The sequence below is a fragment of the Periplaneta americana genome, chromosome 2, assembly GCF_040183065.1.
Source record: "Periplaneta americana isolate PAMFEO1 chromosome 2, P.americana_PAMFEO1_priV1, whole genome shotgun sequence".
Taxonomy (NCBI): domain Eukaryota; kingdom Metazoa; phylum Arthropoda; class Insecta; order Blattodea; family Blattidae; genus Periplaneta; species Periplaneta americana.
This window is the reverse complement of record NC_091118.1, coordinates 44,488,142-44,511,648: the sequence shown is the minus strand read 5'-3', so window position 1 is coordinate 44,511,648 and position 23,507 is coordinate 44,488,142. Positions and strand designations below refer to the sequence as shown.

The 23,507-nt window shown below is 35.3% G+C and overlaps 1 protein-coding gene across 2 annotated transcripts in view; it reads left to right on the top strand.

The window, feature by feature from the left end:
• LOC138693046 (general transcription factor 3C polypeptide 1) overlaps nt 1–23,507 on the top strand; it is a 93,561-nt gene that overhangs the window by 50,639 nt on the left and 19,415 nt on the right. For both annotated transcript variants that reach the window (XM_069816594.1, XM_069816604.1), the window contains exons 21-28: nt 1,815–1,949; nt 4,648–4,817; nt 8,514–8,625; nt 11,595–11,803; nt 13,616–13,802; nt 14,318–14,407; nt 16,571–17,442; nt 19,477–19,633. In XM_069816594.1, coding sequence (XP_069672695.1) covers nt 1,815–1,949; nt 4,648–4,817; nt 8,514–8,625; nt 11,595–11,803; nt 13,616–13,802; nt 14,318–14,407; nt 16,571–17,442; nt 19,477–19,633 — 1,932 coding nt within the window. The remainder of the gene's footprint in view (nt 1–1,814; nt 1,950–4,647; nt 4,818–8,513; nt 8,626–11,594; nt 11,804–13,615; nt 13,803–14,317; nt 14,408–16,570; nt 17,443–19,476; nt 19,634–23,507) is intronic.

Here is a 23,507-nt window from a genome sequence, read left to right as displayed (position 1 = left end):
ATGTTCTGGGAAAGTCATTGACTGAATTCCCTAAATGCTCAGTCAATTTAAGAGAGCAGTGTAATGTGATAATAAATTATTTAAAGAATTTTAGTTTTGTCCTTTAGATGTGCAGAAATTTGATCCAAACAAATGTAACATTTTAAAATTTCTCTTCAGAACATGTAGTTACATTTCTTCGGATCAAATTTCTGCATATTTAAAGGACAAAACTAAAATTCTTCCAATCATTTATTATCATAATACACTGTTCTCTTAAACTGACTGAGCATATTGGGAATTTAATCAATGGCTTTCCCAAAACATGCTATGAAATATTTCCTAAAAAACAATTTTTATCTCGAAAAGGAAGCAAAAACGGGAAAAATTGTATTCAACTCTTTTGTTTGCAGTATCACAAAGAATAACCCCCTGAAATTAATGACATTACTTACGGTTCAGTGTGTATACATGTATTATAGACTGTTCACTATGTTCTGTTTGATTGTCCTGTTTTGGTATTGGAAAATTTGTCTTAAACTTGCATTTGCTCTAATATAACATCAGATATTGTTCTCTTTCCGTCATATTGCTTACTATGCAACGGCACTCCTCTCTTCGCTTTGTATAGTTGTTAAAAAAGTATAGAATAAACAATACTACAAAGATAAAGTATTACCCTGTCGTAGAAAGCTATGATAGGGTCGACTGTCTGTTTGGTGAGGTGATACACAGAAAACACTCCATATAAATCATTAACATTCACTGTCAACATTTATTAAGAACACTTTAGGAAAAATAGCAATGAACCAAGGTCTCCAGTAAAGTACAATCAATGATAATTCCTCATCTCTTCGACACTGGCTGAGCCCTAGAGTTCACTGAACTGGCATACGCCATTACACAAACTAGTAATGCCATCTATCCTCACAGTTTGTAATTATTAGCAGCTCGTTAGACAAGTCCCAACTTGTCTGGTGTAGCAGAAATAACTATTACACATTCAATGTAAAACCCTTGACGAATGCCAGCTAATTCTTTCACACTTTATCTCAAATCAAACTCTTTCTATGAATCATAATACGTTTAACCTTGCTAAATGTGAAAACCTGTTTACCTTCTGGTATGCCAGTTTCGAAATCCACTCAACAATAGGTTCAATTCGACACTCATACCTTCATAAACACACTACATACATCACCGCAGCTCGGCTACGCTGCTGCCTGTAGAAAGTCACGAACCCCATTCGATCCCAGACTGCATCAGTCCACGTGCTTTCCAAACTGGGTCACCCGTGATCCCATCGCGAATAGCCACAACACCAACTCACAGCTCTCCCAGCTGTCATCCAACCTCCCTCAACGAGTCGTTCCACCAGACTAAACCACAAATCGAAATTCTCCCCGAAAGTAAAACTGTATGTTAATGCTCCCTCAAAATAACCAATCACAAACCAAACCCAAGTCACGTGATCACTAAAGTTCGCTCCTTATATGTGAGGAATAATAGAGAAATAATGGAAGAAAGGAAACAAACTATCTAAAGGAGAAAATAAGACAGAAAATGGAGAAGAAGTAAAGCCATCTATGAAAAGTGAGGTAAACTAATACTAAAAGGAAAATAATAAGAATAGAAAGGAAAGAAAGAAAGTAAAAGGAAATAAAAGGTAGTGTGCCAAAATAAAATGGCACAACCAGAAAGTGTTGTTACAAATCATTTGTTAGATTTAGTTGCTGTGTTTAAAACTATAACCCTTATGTGTAGTATGAATTTCTATAGTATGGGACATCAGTATTGTTGGTATAAGAAAATGTAATTTTGTTTTAATATTACAGTCCTCACATAACAAGACCTCTCGTGCATGTCAGCGTCGGATTCTGTACATGATGAAGAACAAATCAACTGCTCACAGTGTTGCACTGCATCTAGAGGAGGTGCGACAGGATCCAGAGATAATCAAGCAATTTAACGTAAGTCACTTAAACTTGTCCAAGTATAATTGACCACATTCAGAAGAAAGCTTAGAAAAGAATTGTCTTTTTGTTTTACATTTTGTCTATAAGTGCCTGAGATACATCATGTACAATAACAATCATCAGCAGTAAATAAATTGTAATTAATTTATGCTGTATAACAAATCCTACAAAAGGCAAAGGAATAAGACACAAACTTTATTTAAATTTGAAATATTTGTGATACATGATTATGATTTTATGACTATTTATTTATAAAATAACGGTACTTCACGTTAAATAATATAGTATACTCCTTTAAGAGAAAAAACCATGTACATCATTTATACTGTCTCACAAGACATTGAAAAAAAGAAACAAGTAATAATGGTTTTTTCTCTTAGAGGAATATGCTATATTATTTAACGTGAAGTACCGTTATTTTATAAATAAGTAGTCATAAAATCATAATTACATAACACAAATATTTCAAATTTAAATAAAGTTTGTGTCTTATTCCTTTGACTTTTGTAGAAGTTGTTATACAGTATAAACTCATTACAATTTATTTACTGCTGATGATATTATTATTGTACATGTTGTATCTCAGGCACTTATAGAATAAATTGTCTTATTTTTATGATTGTAATTACCCTACAACTACAATCCCTTACTGTAACACTTTCTACATCCCTGCCTGAATGCTGAGTAGTAGTACAGTTATATGCTGTCTTTCAAGACAGAGCATGTTTCAAACCAAATATCTTCAAAATCATAAATTACCATGCTGATTTCATGACACCACTGCACTATTATATACGTAGATACAAATGGAAGAAATTCCATCAAAGCAATGCACTTGCAACACAAGTCCCAATCCCTACACCAGGGCTGGGCACTGGGAGCGAATCCAAACTCTAAACGGGGATGCTTAATATTCATCCCTCACGGCATCAGTGCTTCACGGTGTTCAGCAGGAAAGAAAGGGATTGAAGAGAAGTCATATGGCTTCCCGTGAGAGAGTAGAATTTGCTCTTAGTGCCCAGCCCTGCCCTACACAGTACTATACTGTAATATACTAGTAATACGAGGATTATTTCATAAATAATACACAGGTTGGCAGAACTGTAAAGTGGATGATGTAACACCAATGAAAGCTACGTCAGTTGGAGTTTAAGTATTGAGGAAGAAGCACGTGTGTTCGTTTCGTCCATAGCATACTCTATGTTTAGGTAATGAGAGCTAGAAATGGAGCCTACACGTGTCTCAGTACTGTAATGATTGAAGATTAAAGATCGAATATTTATGTGGCAAAACCTCACAGAAATCCACAGCGGATTGGAGTTTATGGTGAGCTTACAGTGAACCTTAGTACTGTTTCTCGTTGTACTACTCGTTTTTGTGTCAGCTTAGATGATGACGCAAGACCAGGAAGGCCGAAAACATCAACACGTAATGAAATTGTGAAACTTGTGGCAGATGCTTTTCAAGAAGGTTGTCGAGCAACATGTGAGGAACTTTCAGAAGCTATGGAGAGTTCACCAAATTTAGTATTCCGTATTTTGACAAAGAATTTGAAGAAGAGAAAAATTTCTGTGCATTGGATCCCTTACTGCTCTACTGCCGAACAGAAGCAGAACTGCCTGAACATTGTAAACTTGCTAACAGAATCATCACGAAAATGAGTAGCCCAATGAGAAACTGTATTACAGTCCAATGTAAGTTCACCACAAACTCCACTCAAAACACTGTGGAAGTGTGGATTTCAGTGGGGGAGGGGGGAGTTTGCCACGTAAAGATTCGATGTTTGGTTTTCAATCATCACAGTACTGGTACCAAGACATGTACTGTATAGACTCCATTTCTAGCTCTCGTTACCTAACACAGAATATGCTATGGACGAAACGTGCACACATGCTTCTTCCTCAATCCTTCAACTGCAACTGACATAATTTTCATTGGTGTTGCCTCATCTACTTCACAGTTCTGCCAACCTGTAGATTATTTATGAAATGACCCTTGTACTATACTATAGTCCCATCGCTCTAATTTCCAGCAGCCAATCATGTTGCAGTCGGCTACATTTAAACGTGTGCGTCTTGTGATTCCCTGATGAAGACGTTATGCATTTCCTAAGGCTCGATAAATACTTAATATAATCGCCCGCCATTTTGGCTCTTTCGTTGGCATTCGCAGAAAGTATATAAGGATGTTTGCTGAATTACAGTGCATTTGATTTATTATCATAGGAGCTACGACATGGTGTGACAAATAGATTCCTCGACTGGTAGCTCGACAATAAAAGAACAAAAATGGCGAACGATACTACCTACCTAGACTTTATAGAGCCTTGACTTCCTAAGACGTAAGCAAAGAGGAGGATTCACGCTGGGAATAACAGTGTCGCGACTATAGTAATATCATGGACAAAAAAATTGTATCCCTTGAGTCCTCTTGAAGTACCCACAGGAATACGTGTACCACTGATTGAGAAGCACTGGTGTAGACTTTGAAATCAGCTTGTTGGCAACATCAGACCACATGTTACATTAACAACTGCCTGAATTGGCTCGATCTTCTAGCAACAGTGTGGAAAAACTGTCTAGAACAGTTTGTATAAGTTCAGCTATTAAAATGTTGAGCTTTACTTTCTTCGTTACTGAATTGTCGATATTTACTGTGTAATAACGTCTTTGTGTAATATTTTCTTTTACAGAATACAATTCAAGAGTTGAAATCAAAGACTGATGATATAGAGGAAATGGAGAAGCTTGCTGCAGAGAAATTCAAGGTTCTGGTCTCTGTTCTACAACGAAAATTCAACCCTCATCCATCAGACTACAAACAAACTGGAAACTGCATTCCAGTGTCTTTGGCAGAATTCAAGTAAGCATATTCGTTACTCTATTGTTATCCTCGTCCTTCATTGTATTCTTTTTTTAAATATGGTGTACTGGTTTTTAGTGCGCAAACATGATACAATGGGTGGTACGTAAAAAGTAGCCTGTCTCTCGTTTGAATGAATGTGATATTTGACAGCTGGAAGTGCCATTATCGTATTGTATTGTGTAAACAGCTGCAACAGTGGTCAGTTTTTGTGCAATAATCGGTAGTTGGCAGTCTTCTGTCAGCAGTTTATTTCATTACATTACTTGAAACACATGTTTCTGTTCCTATTCTGCAGGATGACTTATTCGATAGAAGAAAGAGTGCAAATTGTGGAAGCATATTATGTGAGAATGGATTTGTTTAGGGAAACCTGCGAAGTTTTCAGGGACAAGCCTACATTTTAAACCATATCATGTGGTGTCTGTGCCTGACAATCGCAAACTTGTAGATTACTATACCTGACTTCTGAACATCCTGTTATATCCTTTCCAATACTTTATCAGTGATGAGGCTTGGTCCCATCTCTCCAGCCACATAAATTCACAGGACACGCAGTACTGGGCGACTGACCTAACATTGTGCATCAGCAGCTGTTGCATGACTAAAAAAGGCGATATATTTACACTTTTTCTGACCCAAGCTACTTTTTTGTGTGCTACTCGATAGTAATGAAACCAGTACCAACTTGTAAGGTTTGAAAACTACTGTATACCCCAGGAGTCTTCAGTTATTTTTCCTTGGGATCCAGGTTGATGATAATATCGCAATAAAAGGCACTTGAGATCCAAACATTTGAGTAAGACAAGTGCTGGTCTTACAGCGATTGATGAGTAATGGAATACGTTTCTGAAAGGTTAAATTTCAGGTTAAACTAGCACTGAGGTAGTTCCCTTCCTACTCCGCTTATGCACCTTCAATTGTCTTACCATCTTACCAACATAACTTATGTGACATTGCAAAAGTTTCACGCTAGTGTACACTCACGATATATACGAATCTGTGACTGGTTATGTTAGTTTAGGCTTTTGTTATGCCTTACATATACCAATCAGTGACAGGTTAGGTTAGGTTAGGCTTGGCTTGGCTTGGCTTGGCTTGGCTTGGCTTTTGTTATGCCTTGCATGTACGAATCTGTGACAAGTTAGGTTAGTTTAGACTTTTGTTATACCTTGCATATATGAATCTATGAGAGGTTAGGTTAGGTTTGTTTAGACTTCTGTTGTACCTTGCATATACGAATCTGTGACAGGTTAGGTTAGGTTAGTCTTTTATTATACCTTGCATATACGAATCTGTGACAAGTTAGGTTAGTTTAGACTTTTGTTATACCTTGCATATACGAATCTGTGACAGGTTAAGTTAGCTTAGGTTAGTTTAGACTTTTGTTATACCTTGCGTATACGAATCTGTGACAGGTTAAGTTAGGTTAGGTTAGTTTAGGCTTCTGTTATTCCTTTCATTTACGAAACTGTGCAGGATTTTCAAAGCCTGGTGATTTTTGTTTGTTGATGTTGTCAATACTGGCTAGCTTAATGGCACATGTATAAATGAAGTTACATTATGGGAACTGTGTGCTTATTTCACTATTATTTGTTGTGCTTCACTTATTCCTAAATATTCTTTGAACTATATTTGCAAAGTATTTCATGTGACCTGTCTGTAGGATAACACGCTGTGAGGACGATGCCTCATAAGCAAGGAGAAATTAAATTCATGCAAAGAACGACAGACCATAACCCTTTACCATTGCCTTTGTTTGTTTGTTTATTTGTTAGTTGTTAATACTATCGCATATTAGATCTTCATAAGGTGAATATCAGGTAATCTATGGCGAATCCTCGGCCTTATCTCGCCAAATACCATCTCGCTATCACCAATTCCATCGACACTAAATAATCGAGTAGTTAATACAGTGTTGTTATTATAACCAAGAAAAAAAACAGGGTTTTCAATTAAATGTTCATTTTACCTTCTTCTTTGACAATCCACATAAGATTGATTGCAGTGACACCATTGAAAGAAACTGTAGTACACCTCTGTACATTTTGTTCTATCATTCTTGTTCTGTCATTTACAATTAAGTTGTATTTACTGAAAAATGTTTCAACATCTACGTTGTTGGTACGACCCCAAATACATTGCAGAGCTGGTTGGACGAACTCTGGGTATTCAAGCTCCAGAGCCAATACCATATTCACGCAGTCCACATTTTTATTGTTCTGAATAATTTAAAAAATTTAGGTACGAAAATATTCATATCCATCGAGAAAAGTATTCATGTTAACATTTTACAAAAATGGAACTTTTGTTTTGCTTACACATAAACATTTCAAATCAACTGATAATATCTGACCAGCAATGGTAGGGTTTAAAAGTTTACCAACCCCTTGGAAAAAATATTTGTGCAATTCCTACATCTGCACCATGGAAGACTGCACAATCTCCTCGATATAGTTTTTTTTTTTTTTTCAGAAGAAGAAAAGAATATAATATATTACATAAATATAAATTTTACTTAAAAAAACTTTTAATTAAAAAATGTGGTTGTGGCATTTATATCGTATTTTAGTATAAATTTCGCATTTTGAGTACATTTTGCATTTTATCGCATATTCAAAATTCATTGAAAAGGGTTATATACAGGGCATGAAACATGAAAATACAAAGGCACAAGTCTTTATAGTCATTTATTTTATCAATAGGGCTCGGAAGTTGATGACCTGAAAATCACATAAAAATGATCTATAAAATGACCTTAAGTTTTTGAAAATATGACATTAAAATTAAAAAGAATGACTATGATTATAACGGTAAAATGTATATATATATATATATATATATATATATATATATATATATATATAAAGTATACTTCCATCTATGGAAAATACATTGTCACCAAAGTCAGTCGCTGTCACAAAAAAACTTTGTCTGCTTCGGCATTTTTATGTCTTCACTTGTGAGGTATAATATGCTGACTGCGGGCACTGTGGCTGCAGTAAAATTCCTGTAAGACATAATCAAATTGCGTAAACAATCTACATTAGATTCTCGAATATAGATTGTGACTACAGCTTAAAAAAATGCGTTCATAAGGAGCAAAAATGCAACAAAAAGTAGAACATTTTTAAAAAAATGACCAATATACAATAAAAGACCGAAAAATGTAAAATAATGCAAAATAAAGGTAGGCTATATTTTGCTCATGTTGAAGTGAAACACGTTTGTATTGCAACCTGTATTGTCTGTGATGTCTCAGAAAAAAGATTATATTTCATCAACTTCCGAGCCCTATTTATCACTCTTGCGAAAAATCACCACTGATATTGATAAGCATATGGCCTCTAGAGATGTTATTGATTAACTATAAGAATGTGAGCTAGTAAGTGTTACATGAACTTAGAGCTGAAGAAGACAACCTGGCCAGCAATTATGTATTGGTTCTGCCAGGCAAGTTATGGCAATAATGGAACTCTGCTTGAAAAAAAAAATGCTGTGTATTTAATTTACAGCAATTGTTATTGATAAGGCAGTTTAGGTCATGACATTTCTCCCTTCTGTCTCAGTTTTGTCTCCACCATTCCCCATTATATCACTTAAACGTTGGTTTTGTTGATTTTATGTGAGGGTTAACTGCAAACTCTATGGTAGAGATCCAGATTTTAATTATAATCTGTTACTTATTTCTTACAGAAAACAATATGAGTTGGTGTATCCATCACCAACTCTTAAGAAAAGAGGGCGCTTCCAAGATGTAAAGAATGTGGTGGACATCTACTGTGCCATTGTAAACACCATCATTCATGTAAGTTAATTCTGAAGCTAACTTAACTTATGGAGTTGCATGTCCTGCACAAATACAGAAGAGATAGGCCTACTTTTTGTTTCTGAAGATGATCAAATTTTGTTACATTAATATGAGTAATCTCTCGTGCTTGAATCCATTGTAATGATAGTGTTTTATTTAAATTTTACTGTATATCTGTTTAATCATATGGAATTCTTTGATCTTGCTTGTTTTGAGAGAAGTTAAACTTATAGCTTGAATAGCGGCTTGAGTAAAACCCTGTTGTAACGTTCCCATTTTTAAGGAATAATCTTTAAGTCCCAGCCAAATTACCAAAAGAATAATGTAATTCATTCCTGCTTTTAAGGAAACCCAGTTCAAGGAAATTTCTCTTTCAAGGAATATTTTTCAAGTGGATTTTGTGATAATGAAGCCCGAAATATTGAATCAGTTTTCAATAATCAGTTGTGTCAGCATATATGATAGCTCATCTCAATCAATAGCAATATGGCACCATGCAGTTAGATTGTCAGACTCCAAAGCAGCTATTCTATCAATACTCTCTAGACACACACCTTCATCTCAAACAGCAGAAATAACTAAAATGCTCTCTCAATTAATATAACTCAATAAAAGAATTGTATTCCAATGGATACCATCCCATTGTGGAATCCTGGGAAATGAGAATGTGGATGCTTTAGTAAAGAAGGGCAGCACTGTTACAGACCTATTACTAAATCTATGTATTACTCTGTGAAAAGATTTATTAAATCTACATACTTAGACCTCAGCAAACAAAATTTGATAACACAATCTTAAGGGAAAAAATGGAACTCTCTGCATCATAATCCACAGTTGATTCCCGATTTACCACGCAAATCGTCTGTAGCTGCATTTAGATTGGCAACAGGCCATGACTATTTGGTCAAACACCTGCATAGAATTGGAATATATCAGTCCCCTAACTGCCCATTGTGCAACTCAAACCAAAGAAATGGATTCGGAACACCTCAAAATCTGTGTTTCAGTGGCTGACCATGACAATATCTTTGAAAAATATTGGAGTGCAAGAGGTCAAATGACTTTATTGTCAAACACCTGGCGTTAGAAAACAACAACATAGTATGTTTGGTGTCTTGGTATTTGTGCTATTTATTACTGTCTGGAAATGTAACTAACTTTTCATGCTAAGAGAGCTTGCATTTCTAGTCTAACAAAAGTGGTCTGTCTGTTAGAATTTTATGGATACAATTGGGGAAGTTTTGGCAGAACCAGTTATTAGCCATAGGGCTCGATTTTGTGTATGTTCAAAAAGTTCTTTATTTGAGGAAGATGTAGTCATGAGAAATTTACGACAATATTTTAAAATAGGTTTTATGTACATGGTGTAGGTAGTATTCAGCTTGTTCCTTGGATTGTCCCATTTACTTCCAGCAAGTCTCTTTAACATTTTGCATCTACTACTAGCTATAGTGTGGGTTGGAGTAATTTGGATATAAAAACAGCCTTTTTAAGTTTATAGACACACAGCCTATTACCATGATAAAATTTTCCAGTCAGTTTTTTATATGTTAGCACTGTAACCTACTAGAATGATTCTATTGCATTTTCAAGAATGTTGAACTTTTCTTATCGTAATAATAACAACCCTAAGTTTAACTATTCTCAATTTACCCCCTTGGATGAAAAATTAGGGTATAATGTATATTATTGAAGTAAAGCTGCTTCTTAAGTCCTTATAAAATCATATTATCCCAACCATATGTTCGTGTATGTATTCAATAACAGAATGTACAGGTTAGCTAGACATTTAAAAATTTTAATTAAGTCTGACAAGTTAAAAAATATCAGTCAATACTTCAGTTCTTGATAAGGCTTATTTTGTAAATTTAAAATATCTCTCATTAAAATCTGGGGCAAATAACACTTCGGATACTTATTTGTCTTTCACCAATCCATAATTTGTGTACATGGTATGATTCGAAATGAAAAACTAGGTTAGTTGCCAATTAACTTATAATTATACCCAAATTACTCCATGCTTGTAAATTGAAATTTACTAACAAACTATTAATGATATATTATTGGATTTATTAAAAACATGCCCTAAACATGTGCAATGTACACATACATTGGTTACTGTATCGCAGCTGGTTTCCCAACAATATTGCTTTGAATGTGATGTGTCATGTCATAGACTTGTAAATAAAAATCAGACTTTTTTACCAGACAGTATTGGTGTGATCAACACAAATTTTTAATACTCCATGATAGACAATTGTGAAATGGACAATAGGTTTGTTCTAGTAAGCAATTCAGAACGCATTCCGAACTAATACAGAACTTCTTTTGACGCATGCTCCAGTTAAGTACAATGTCAGAACTAGTTCAGGATTTTACATTGTTGGAACATTTGTTGAACTCTTCTTTCATGGCCTTTGGAGTTTCTTCTCATATTAAAATTATATTTATCTTCCGAACTTAAGTTTTTGTAAAATATACCACTATCACCTTCCAAATCACTCATGATGGATTATTTTTTATTTTAACCTGCCTAGTCTCGGAGCATTTTAACCTTAACTTCAGATTAAACCATCTGCGCATGCGTCAGAAGTTCAGAATTCCCAGTTCCTTCTCTTAATCCAGGACCAATTTCACTCATTCCGAACGAGTTCTAAAACATTTTGAAACAGGGAACTCGGAGTTCAGTATTGGTTCGGAATCAGTTCTAGTCTTGTTGGAACACACATTGAGCTATATTAAATTGGCATGTGTTTGAAGATTAGGTAAAGTTTTATTCTATAAATTGTGACTTACACCAATAGTATCGCACGACACTCAAATTACCCCGACCCACTCAACTAAAGGTAAAGGGCAGTCCTACCCTTTATTAAAAATCAATTTTAGATGTGTTCACATTATTTTATCTGTCACCTATATGTTGCTAAAATTAATTGCAGTAATGTTAATTTATTTCGTTGCTTCAGAGCTCTTTGTGCTGTGCGACAGATAAGACATCGTATACATATCAACTGTTCCAAGTGTACCAACAGTACCCGGACAACCTGCTTCGCTCAGCCATGGCTAAGATCCGTAGTGACCAGATGGTGTCACTGAAGAAGAGTTACATGCGTCTGAAACCGAAAACTGGAAATTATCTACCAGTGTCATCATCCCCATATCAGCTTTCTATCAGGTGAGAATTTATTTTCTACAACCAAATATATTTGTTCAGAAAAATGGTAATATTTCTTCTGTTACTCATGATGAGAATGAATATAACAGAGAAGAGCAGCGTAGAGGTATGGTCACATGTCGTTACCTTTGCAGTGCTGCAGTACAAAAATTGTGCAACTCTTGTACTGTGACGTGTGAACAACAGTGCAACCCGAAACGTAGCGGCTGCCAAACCTGCTGCCTGCTACTTTTTCATGCTCCGCGCACCTTAAAAGTAGCGATGTGTGAATAGGGTTCTTAGGGTTGCAGCCGCAGCATTTTTGATATCGGTTTTGTTGAAACTGTTACTGTGCTTGCAATCAGTGTTGCCACCCAAATGTGCCAATGATACTTTTATTGCTTGGATATATTTTAATATTAGATATGATGAAAATAAATTATTTGTAACAGTTACTAAATGTACAACACAGTCTGAGTATATATGCTGACGATATAATTCATTTTTTTAATTTTCCGTAGCGTAGTTTTAAACAGAAGGGTTGCCAACATTGATTACGTGAATATGCTGTTGGTTTTCATTTAGTATATAGGCGTTTTTAATAGTTTTATGGTATAAATAATGCCAATTTCTGAATACTAGTTAGAACAAAAAGCAAGTAATAGATAAGTAAGGTATCGCATGAGTTTCATAATAATGCGAACATAATCACAAAATTTATATTGAGAAGTCAACACGGAGATGGAAACCTGCAACAAGACTGCAGCTGCAAAAGTAGCGCCTTGTGTGTGAACAGACTCACAACCTCCATTTGCAACTTTTGCAGCACTCGGGTTGCGCAGCATGAAAAGTAACGTCCAGCGCGCTACTTTTGGCTTATGTGTGAACACGACACGCAACTTTTGCAGCTGCAGTACAAAAGTTGCACAGCAAAAGTAACGAAGTGTGACCGTACCTTAAGTAACACATGTACAAGGAAGTGTAATGAGGCATGTGAAAGTGCAAGAGTAGATGCAGTGAGGGAATGACAGGTAAGTGAGAAGGTTAGATGAAGAGAGTAAGAATAAAGCAAAGAATGGCCCATTGATGAAGAATGTAGGAAATGCAATTACAGTGTTTTATTTTGAATCTTAGTGATGGTTGGTGAAGTACGATTAATAAGTGCAAACAACTAAGCGTTACAGTCATAGGACAGTGATCTAGTAGAAGAGTAGAACTTGATATGATATGTCATATATGATACGATATATGAAGAGTCCACTGCAAGAATGATGGATGTCACTTTCTTGTCGAAAATGAACCAAGACTGTCAATGCATAGCTTAAGACATGTAGAATGTTGTTGTTTTCTAATGCCAGGCGTTTGACAATAAAGTCATTTGACCTCTTGCACTCCAATATTTTTCAAAGATATTATGATGACCAGCCACTGAAGCACAGATTTTGAGGTGTTCCGAACCCATTTCTTGGTTTGAGTTGCACAATGGGCAGTTAGGGGACTGATATACATATAGAATGTACATAGAGAGCTATATGGCATTAACACTGATAGTCATTGTCCAGTAATGATCGGAAAATCACAGTTAAGCTTCGAGCGCTAAGCATTTCAAACTTTCAATTGCTTCTCCTGAAAAATGTGTTCCAAATTATATCCATCATTCTTGCAGTGGACTCTTCATATGACATGATATGGTATGATATTCTAATTTTTTAAATTTTATTGTATTATTTATCTGTTATTGCCATAGTATCACCATTCTTTACTCTCTGTAGTTTGATAGGAACATTAAAGAAGGTAGTACAGACATTTACTGTGTATTTGATTTGCTTCAAGCTACGTGTATCAGCTGCAGACGAAGTACCAGTATGATATCTTCTACGAGAGCCACTTGATGACGAAGAAGCTAAGGTCGTGGTACATGGAGCATGCGGCTGATTTGGAGCCAGCATTGGGTCTTGAAGTGGGCGTGAGTGATGGAGGCACTGCAGCTGCACTTGTTGAATTGTTTACTAAGAAGCAGGTGAGGTTCACACAACATATACTGGGTCAGGCACTTAAAACAGATCACATGAAGAACAGACAAAAGTTTCTCGACTTGAAGGGAGATGTAATGTGATATTAATAGTTTTTTCATAGGGGAGATATGAAAGTCAGCTTCGTATTTGTACAACACATTAACCTTTCCACTAACAGGATGATTTTCCTGGTCACCGCCGTAACTCAGGTGGTAGCACATTTGCTTACTGATCCAGAGCTGTGCTCTGACATGGGTTCGATTCCCTCTTGGACTGATTACCTAAGTTTTTTCCAAACGTAAGGCGAATGTCAGGTAATCTATGGCGAATCCTCAGTGTTATCCCACCAAATACCATCTTTCTATCACCAATTCCATCGATGCTAAATAACCCAGTTATGGATACAGCATCGTTAATTAACGAAGTAAAAAGAAAATGATTTTCCCAAAAAGTATTATATTTGTAAAACATTTATTAATAGAAATCTGATATCATCTTTAAAATTATTATTTTGTTTCAGATGAGCTTCGATATAGAAATTCCTGAACAGGTGATCATCCTAGATCCCAGAGTGTCTGAAAAAGATGAAACATATGCAAGAATAGTTCAGGTAAGTGAACCTAAATACATTATATGTAAATATAAGTCTGCGTGACTTGAACAAACTAAACAGGGGAATCGTGTCTTATTCTGAATTCCTGCTGCACAATCTAGTGATTTCGTTCATCTAATACAGTAGTCGGCAGATTATGAGTTTGTGACGTTAGAGCATGTGTAGCGGAGCAGTGGAGTTTACAGTCTCAAAGCAGCAAACATGTGCAGTTACGTGGCTGCATGTACATTATTGAATGAGTGAAATCCTTTTATTAGCTTTGTCTATAATTTATCATTCACTTATATAGCTTAAATTTTAGACATGTTTTGTTTTCATGTTCCAATTTGACAAACGTTTTTGACTGTGAAATAGTCATCTTCAGGTCTATATAGGCTATAATTTAAAATTAATTTTAACCATGTAATAGCATAGAAATTGACACAAGGTTTACAGGGTGAACCCACATATAATGTTGTACTTTTAATTTTAAAGTTAGTGTACAATTATAATTCGAACATGTTCTATTCTCTTAAGGGGTTAGGTACAGCTTACAGCAGTAAAATTTTTGGAAATATTCAACGTTTTTTTTTTCCTCCATTATTATATCTTGTACAGTAGTGAAAATTGGTATGTGTAAACACTGTCCCTCTGCTATATGAAGAAAATATTTTTACAATTTAAAAAAAATTATTTATATATATATTTTTTTTTCAAAATTCAAAATGTGCAGTTCACTGTGCAGTGATGAAGCGTTCCCCTCATAACTCATAAAACTTGTTAACTTTTTCATGTTCTCTCTTTTATTTCATTGCTGAAACTCATGTTTACAGTATCATTCTCTTTCAGCTACATTCCTTAATAAATAATATTTTTTTTTGTTTTGTGTTAGAAGAAAATATTGATATTTGATCATTTTGTAAAATTAATTTATTTTTTATCAGACCATCTATCAAAGATAGAAAAGTGATCTTGCATCATATTGTAGATATGACATGCATTAATACACACAAGAAATTTCATCACAGAATGTTTGATAGTTTTTGAGTTATGTGGGAAACTCTTCATCACTGCACAGTGAACTGAATTAAAAAAAAAAAATTAAATAATTTTTAAATCGTAAAATTATTTTTTCGTATAGCAGAAGGACAATGTTTTACACATATTAATTTTCATTATTGTACAAGATACAGTAATGAAGGAAAAAATGTTGAATATTTCCAAAATTTTTCTGCTGTAAGCTGTACCTAACCCCTTAATTGGTTTAATGTAAATCTATGTATGTATGTATGTATATATGTAGGTACGTACGTACGTATGTATGTATTCACACTGCAATGGGTATATACCCGGTGGCAGTGGTAACTAATTACACTCAATAAAGACAATAAAAAATACAATTAATAATAATACTAATAATTAATACTAACAATAATTAATAATAATAATGATAATAATAATAATAATAATAATAATAATAATAATAATAATAACAACAGGGAACATCCTAAATTAAATGAAGCACGATCGGTTAAAATAACATTTAAAGTAAATCTAATTTGTATCTTAAACCTAAGATCGAACTAAAACCCACGAGTATGATATGTTTATATCTGCACAAGTACCTTTCAACACTACACTCATTTCGCTTTCAACTCACTCACTGCACTGGAACTACGACACATTTCACATATATGCCATCAAAAATTATGTCCGTATCTACCCGAAAATATTCCTTGCAAACATACATATACCAGATTATAACTAATTATAAAAAAAATGAAAGTGAAAAGAGTGAAATAGCACGAGTAAAAAAGTGAGTTCACAAGAATCAACATTCAGCAAACGTGACACAAGTCAATACTCAGTAAATACATTCCCTCCTAAAATCTTCAAAATTTCCCCCTGCTTGGGAACCACTGGTTTAGATTATGTGAGTGTGTCACATGATTTTAAATTACACTTTTACATGTTGATGAAGGTTGAAAAACGCTGGTCTAAGACATTAGAGATGCAGCATTTTTTTTCGGTTATAACACGCACCTCAGTCTTGAAGGCAGCAGTTTTACCAAAACAAAAAAAAATGGTCTTATAGTAAATACGGTAATTTTCTGTATTTTTAATCTGTGTGGTCAAATAAAGACTTACTGTTAACATATTTCTTTTTGTGTGATATTTCAGAGATACCGTGACATCCTTCGAACATACAAGTCTGGTAAGGAGTTAGTATCATCATCAATAATTTTCAAGAAACCATTTTGGGATGAAAAGGAGAAAGGAAAAGAAGTTGGTGAACCTTCATGTTCAAAAGATGTGGATATTGATCCAGATGACGTTGATGGAGACGACTTCGATTTTGATGGTATCGAAGAGACAGACGAACCACAAACAAGTGCAAATCAACAGAACGCAATTGCAAGAGTAGCTTCAAGAATTGCTTTGTATATGATGAGGGAAGAACTTGGAGACTCTGTTTTAGGAGAGAAGCAACATGCTCATGATTTCTTTGTTGTTAATTCTTGCAAGGTTTTCTGTAAATTTCATAATCCTCATAGAGACAATACTGAAGGCCATATTATTGATGATATAGGTCAGATTACACCGGTGAGTGTTGTATCTGAGGTAGCAGGTGGTACTAGTCATATTAAATCAACTTCAAATGTAAGTGAGACACTGACAGACATCGCAGGAAAAGTAAGTGAAGAATGTGTTAACAAAGAAATGTCATCTCAAAAGCAGGACCATGTCAACAGTCAGTCACAAGAGGACATGCCATCAGAAGCAATGGAAGTAGATCAGGAAGTGCAGGAGAAATTAAAAACAACAATTCCTGTATGTGCAGGAGACAGTGAAGAAAAGTCAGTTAAATATGGTAGTGAAAGCGATGTTAATACACAGCATCAGGATTCTGAGTCTGTCTATGGTTCTCCTAGTGCTTCTACAAGTCAAAATAAAGACCAGAACAAACCAGAAGACTTTCTTTCAGGAGTACCTGCAGATCTGGTGCCGATAACACAGAAGGAGGTGAAGAAGATATTGGATGATATTGGCAAGTATGTAATTTTCTTATAGTTTCTTGTTTTGAGCAAATTGTTTATTGCAAAAAAGTATTCTGCCTGTCACAAATCATCATATCATCATTATTGTTGTCATCTTTTTCATCTTATTTTTCTTTGTCGGTCATTATTATTATTATTATTATTATTATTATTATTATTATCATCATCATCATCATCATCATCATAATCATTGTCATTATCTTTGGTTCGAAAACTTTTGTGTTCTTGTAGGACTGTGACCTGTTAGGATGATGATGATGATGATGATGATGATGATGATGGTGATGTTTATTATTATTATTATTATTATGTTGTTGTTTTCTAATGCCAGGCGTTTGACAATAAAGTCATTTGACCTCTTGCACTCCAATATTTTTCAAAGATATTATCATGGCCAGCCACTGAAGCACAGATTTTGAGGTGTTCCGAATCCATTTCTGGGTTTGAGTTGCACAATGGGCAGTTAGGGGACTGACATATTCCAATTCTATGCAGGTGTTTGGCCAAACAGTCATGGCCTGTTGCCAATCTAAATGCAGCTACAGACGATTTTCGTGGTAAATCGGGAATTAACTGTGGATTTTGATGCAGAGAGTTCCATTTTTTCCCTTGAGATTGTGTTATCAAATTTTGTTTGTTGAAGTCTAAGTATGCAGATTTAATAAATCTTTTCACAGAGTAATACGTAGATTTAGTAACAGGTCTGTAAGTAGCAGTGCTGCCCTTCTTTGCTAAAGCATCCGCATTCTCGTTTCCCAGGATTCCACAATGGGAATGATATTATTATTATTATCATCGTTATTATTATCCTTCGAGGTCCATGAAGAGGTGCACTGCGTTGCGTCTGAAGGCGGCAGAATTAGAAGAGCGGACATCGTGCTCTAGACAAGACTAATAGTGAAGGTTTTATATTGGACCCAACTCTTAGATTTGAGATGAGTCAGACCTAACCATCTGAGATCAACAAAGAGAAACTACAAATTTATGAGCCTACTATTCCGTATTTTCGTGAAAAATATCAGCTGGAAGGCACCTGGGAAGTACAGTAATGGCAAAAAAAACCGGACCGACCCTTGTAGCTGATTTCAGAGCCTTGTTCACTCCAGAGCACGATAGACTGGTAACTAAGACTTCAGTGGTTCGAATCCTGACTGGGAAGGAAACTTTTTTTTTGTTCCTTATTCAAATTTATTCCCAATACTTCTCGATTGCAGCGATATTTTACTACTTAATTAACTTATTATTCCCAGAACATGAATTTTACCAGCTATCGAAAATTATTGGGAATAAATTGGAATAAGGAACAAAAAAAAGTTTCCTTCCTAGGCAGGATTCGAACTACAAAAGTCTTAGTTACCAGTCTATCGTGTTCTGGAGTAAACAAGGCTCTGAAATCAGCTACAAGGGTCGGTCAGGTTTTTTTTGCCACTACTGTACATGGTTTAATGATCAGAGCGAGGGGCACCATCTCACAATCAACTGTAAACATTATCAAAACACTTGGAATCCATGATATCATTCCTAAAATAATTACTTCAAGCATTAAAGGGTCTGTGGCAATTCTGAAAAATCATTTATATGGAATATCATAATTTCCAGCCCCCTTTCTATTCGTTAGTGATTGTTACAAATATGTGTACAATTTTATTATTTCTTAAATTTAAGCTCTAAGTTCACATTTAACTTGACTCATCTCTTTACTGTAATCATTATTCTTGTATGTGTATTATTCTTTGTTTTTGGCAACCCAGGATGCCTGGGCAGACTATTTCTTGGAAATAAATTATATTATATATAATATATTATTATTATTATTATTATTATTATTATTATTATTATTATTATTACTATTACTATTACTATTATTTACCAATGTCTGGAATCATAGAAAAACTTCTAACCAAAAAATAAAACATTATACTTCACAGCAGATTTTAATTATTGTTAATTGTAAAAAGCAATGTTATGTTACCTTTATGAACTATTTCAGTTGTTGTATTTATAAATAAAAATTATACATCTTTGCAGAAATCTGGTTGTGTCCGAAGATCATGTCACAGCAGAGGAAGTTAAGGAAAAGTTCTTCTCTTCTGGGACATCAGAAGCAGACTGGAAAAAAGCAGAGGATATACTGGCTTTCGTGCAAAAGAAGAAGGAGATTGGAGCTACAATGCAGGAATTAAGGGTGAGATTAAATAATACGTAAATCCCAACACAGTGGCTGGTAATCCAAGTAGTTAGAGTGGTGATCAGAAGATGCAGAGAGCTTATTTAGGCTCTGAGACTTAATTTCCTCAAATTTTAACATATTCATCATGTTTGTCATGGCTGCTGTCATTGTTACAGCCACTGCCATCACTACTGACACAACAGATATCATTGTTGTCACCATTACCATCATTGCTGTTCCCTGTACTGAGAAAATAATTAGGTATTTACTTGATTATAACATGCCATCAATTATAACATGCACCCAATAAGAGGACCTGGTTCACAAGAAATGACTTACTTACTTACAAATGGCTTTTAAGGAACCCGCAGGTTCATTGCCGCTCTCACATAAGCCAGCCATCGGTCCCTGTCCTCTGCAAGATTAATCCACTCTCTATCGTCATATCCCATCTCCCTCAAATTCATTTTAATATTACCTTCCCATCTATGTCTCAGCCTCCCCAAAGGTCTTTTTCCCTCCGGCCTTCCAACTAACACACTATATGCATTTCTGGATTTGCCCATACGTGCTACATGCCCTGCCCATCTCAAACATCTGGATTTAATGTAAAGAATACAATGCGTGAATTTCTGCGTTGTGTAACTTTCTCCATTCTCCTGTAACTTCATCCCTCTTAGCCCCAAATATTTTCCTAAGAACCTTATTCTCAAACACCCTTAATCTCTGTTCCTCTCTCAAAGTGAGAGTCCAAGTTTCACAACCATACAGAACAACCGGTAATATAACTGTTTTATAAATTCTAACTTTCAGATTTTTTGACAGCAGACTAGATGACAAAAGCTTCTCAACCGAATAATAAAACGCATTTCCCATGTTTATTCTGCGTTTAATTTCCTCCCTAGTGTCATTTATATTTGTTTCCACAAGAAATGACTAGTTGCGGTAATTAAATTAGTTTTGTTTCGTTTCATTATATGTCTGATCATGCGCACTGCCTCCTTTCTGGGACTCATTAAGTTGCTGTGCGACAAATCGTTTTTCTAAGACTGTACTGTATTTTCGCGTTCTTATATTTTCACAGCAGATGTAATTTCGAGCAAAATATAAATAATGTTTCGTGTCTCCCGGGGTTTAAAATATGATCGTATGAGTGTAGAAAACAAATAAACAAAAAACATATATCCAAAATAAATTAACAACAATTAGCTAAGCATCTTACTTAATGTTGTCTATCATCTGGTATCTTCTTCTGCCCCAAACTTTTCTCCTGTTCACAGTTCCTTCCAGTGCATCCTTTAGTATTCAGTTTCTTCTTAGCCAGTGACCCAGCCAATTTCTTTTCCTCTTCCTGATCAGTTTCAGTTACCGGTCTCTTCTTCGGAGCGAGAGGCACCGTTCCGAAAGCCTTTGTAAAGTGGAGGGAAAAATACAAGCTGACGAGATATCTTCAAGATACCATCGTCACCACCATAATAAAATTTTCTGTAGCGATATTTTGTCAGCATCTTTATGGTGTACATTCAATTTAAATTATATTTGGTTCTATTTTTTTTCATATGTCTTAATTAATTTTGTCTGAAACCTGTTTCTATAATTTTTCATTTTAAATTTTATTGTGAGCTATTCTGTGTCGCAGGGTAAACCCAAAATATTGGGTCAGACCAATAAATTAAATATGATATGATATATATTTCGTCACAGCATTTCTTACATGTAATGGTGGACCTCACATTTTCACATATATGGTGCCACCATTAACAATCATTACAAATAATACTTATTTGTAGTACACTTTATTAAAAATACCCTAATCCTACTAGCTATCTTCTCTCTTGCTGCTCAATCCATCGTCTTTTTAAAACTTATCCTACCTTGTTTTTGCTATTCATTATTTTATTCACTAGTTTACATATACCTCACTGTTTATACCAGTTCACTTCTATAGCTGATTTGTTATTCAGTTTGCTATTTGCTATAACAACTTATTTTCAACCATCAATAATTCCCATTATTCACACCTTTGTTACTCTGATGCCTTGATATTAATCTAATTCAGTACCACTTGACTAGATCTTTTCTACTTCACTAATATTGGTCACTCATACTTAGTTACTTACTGGCTTTTAAGGAACCCGGAGGTTCATTGCCGCCCTCACATAAGCCTGCCATTGGTCCCTATCCTGAGCAAGATTAATCCAGTCTCTACCATCATATCCCACCTCCCTCAAATCTATTTTAATATTATCTTCCCATCTACGTCTCGGCCTCCCCAAAGGTCTTTTGCCCTCCGGCCTCCCAACTAACACTTTATATGCATTTCTGGATTCTCCCATATGTGCTACATGTCCTGCCCATCTCAAACGTCTGGATTTTATGGTCCTAATTATGTCAGATGAAGTATACAATGCGTGCAGCTCTATGTTGTGTAACTTTCTCCATTCTCCTGTGATTTCATCCCTCTTAGCCCCAAATATTTTCCTAAGAACCTTATTCTCTAACACCCTTAATCTCTGTTCCTCTCTCAAAGTGAGAGTCCAAGTTTCACAACCATACAGAACAACTGGTAATATAACTGTTTTATAAATTCTAACTTTCAGATTTTTTGACAGCAGACTAGATGATAAAAGCTTCTCAACCGAATAATAACAGGCATTTCCCACATTTATTCTGCATTTAATTTCCTCCCGAGTGTCATTTATGTTTGTTACTGTTGCTCCAAGATATTTGAATTTTTCCACCTCTTCAAAGGATAAATCTCCAATTTTTATAGTTCTATTTAGTACTATATTCTGGTCACGAGACATAATCATATACTTAGTCTTTTTGATTGGTCACTCATTACTCTAAAAATGCTATTCACTAGTCTTTTTCTTTATCTTAGTAAAACAGGTCATTATCAGCACTGATCTGTACCTCTTTCACTGACCATTCCTCCCCCTCTTCATAGCTTGCACTTTCTTCACTCACTTGTTTTTCTTATTGCTATCAAATCTCGTCTCCCCCACCATGTCACTCCCTTGTGTTGACCTTCTATCTCCATCCTTTTCTACCACTTCTATCCTTGAATGTTTCCTCACTACATCTCTTACCTTGTCTTTCAGGTCTCTTTTTTTTTCTTTATTTACATTATTCTAACGAACAATAAAGTAATATATCTTGATTACACAACTTTTAATACTATATCACTTCGGAATATGTATTATATGGCTTTCTCGTGTTAAATTCTATCGTACCTGGTTTACATGTTTCGACCTGTTATTGGTCTTCTTCAGAACTGGTCGTTGCTGGTCTTGGTGCCTCTTGTTTTGTTTCCTGTGGGGGTGTGTTTGTGTAGTATAATGTGGAGTCAAAGTCATCTCAATGCTAACCACACCTACAGAGACATGAACACAGACATGTAAATTCTACACATCCAACCAAAAAGCCAGAAACTAAACACACTAGAACAATATGAAATATACTGACACAAAAACACACCCTAATGAGATTCTCAACACATAACTCAATTTCAGAACACACACACTCTTTGACTCCACATTACACTACACAAACACACCCCCACAGCTCAACTGATGAATGATCGTTTGCATTTGTAAATTTAATAATCTGATTGGCTATGTATTGTATACTTTTAGTAGAGCCATCGATGTAGCTCAGTCGGCAGACTCGCTGGGCTGCTGATCCGGAACTGCGTTCGGGCTTGGGTTGGATCCCCCTTTGGTCTTTGGTTTCTTCCGAGGTTTTCCACAGCCGTGGGACTGAAGCCAGATGGTCTATGGCGAGTCCATGGCGAGTCCTTGGCATTAACCCCTTTGTTTTGATTACACCTCTTTGATTTGATTACCTAGTTGGGTTTTTCCGAGGTTTTCCCCAACCAAAAGGCAAA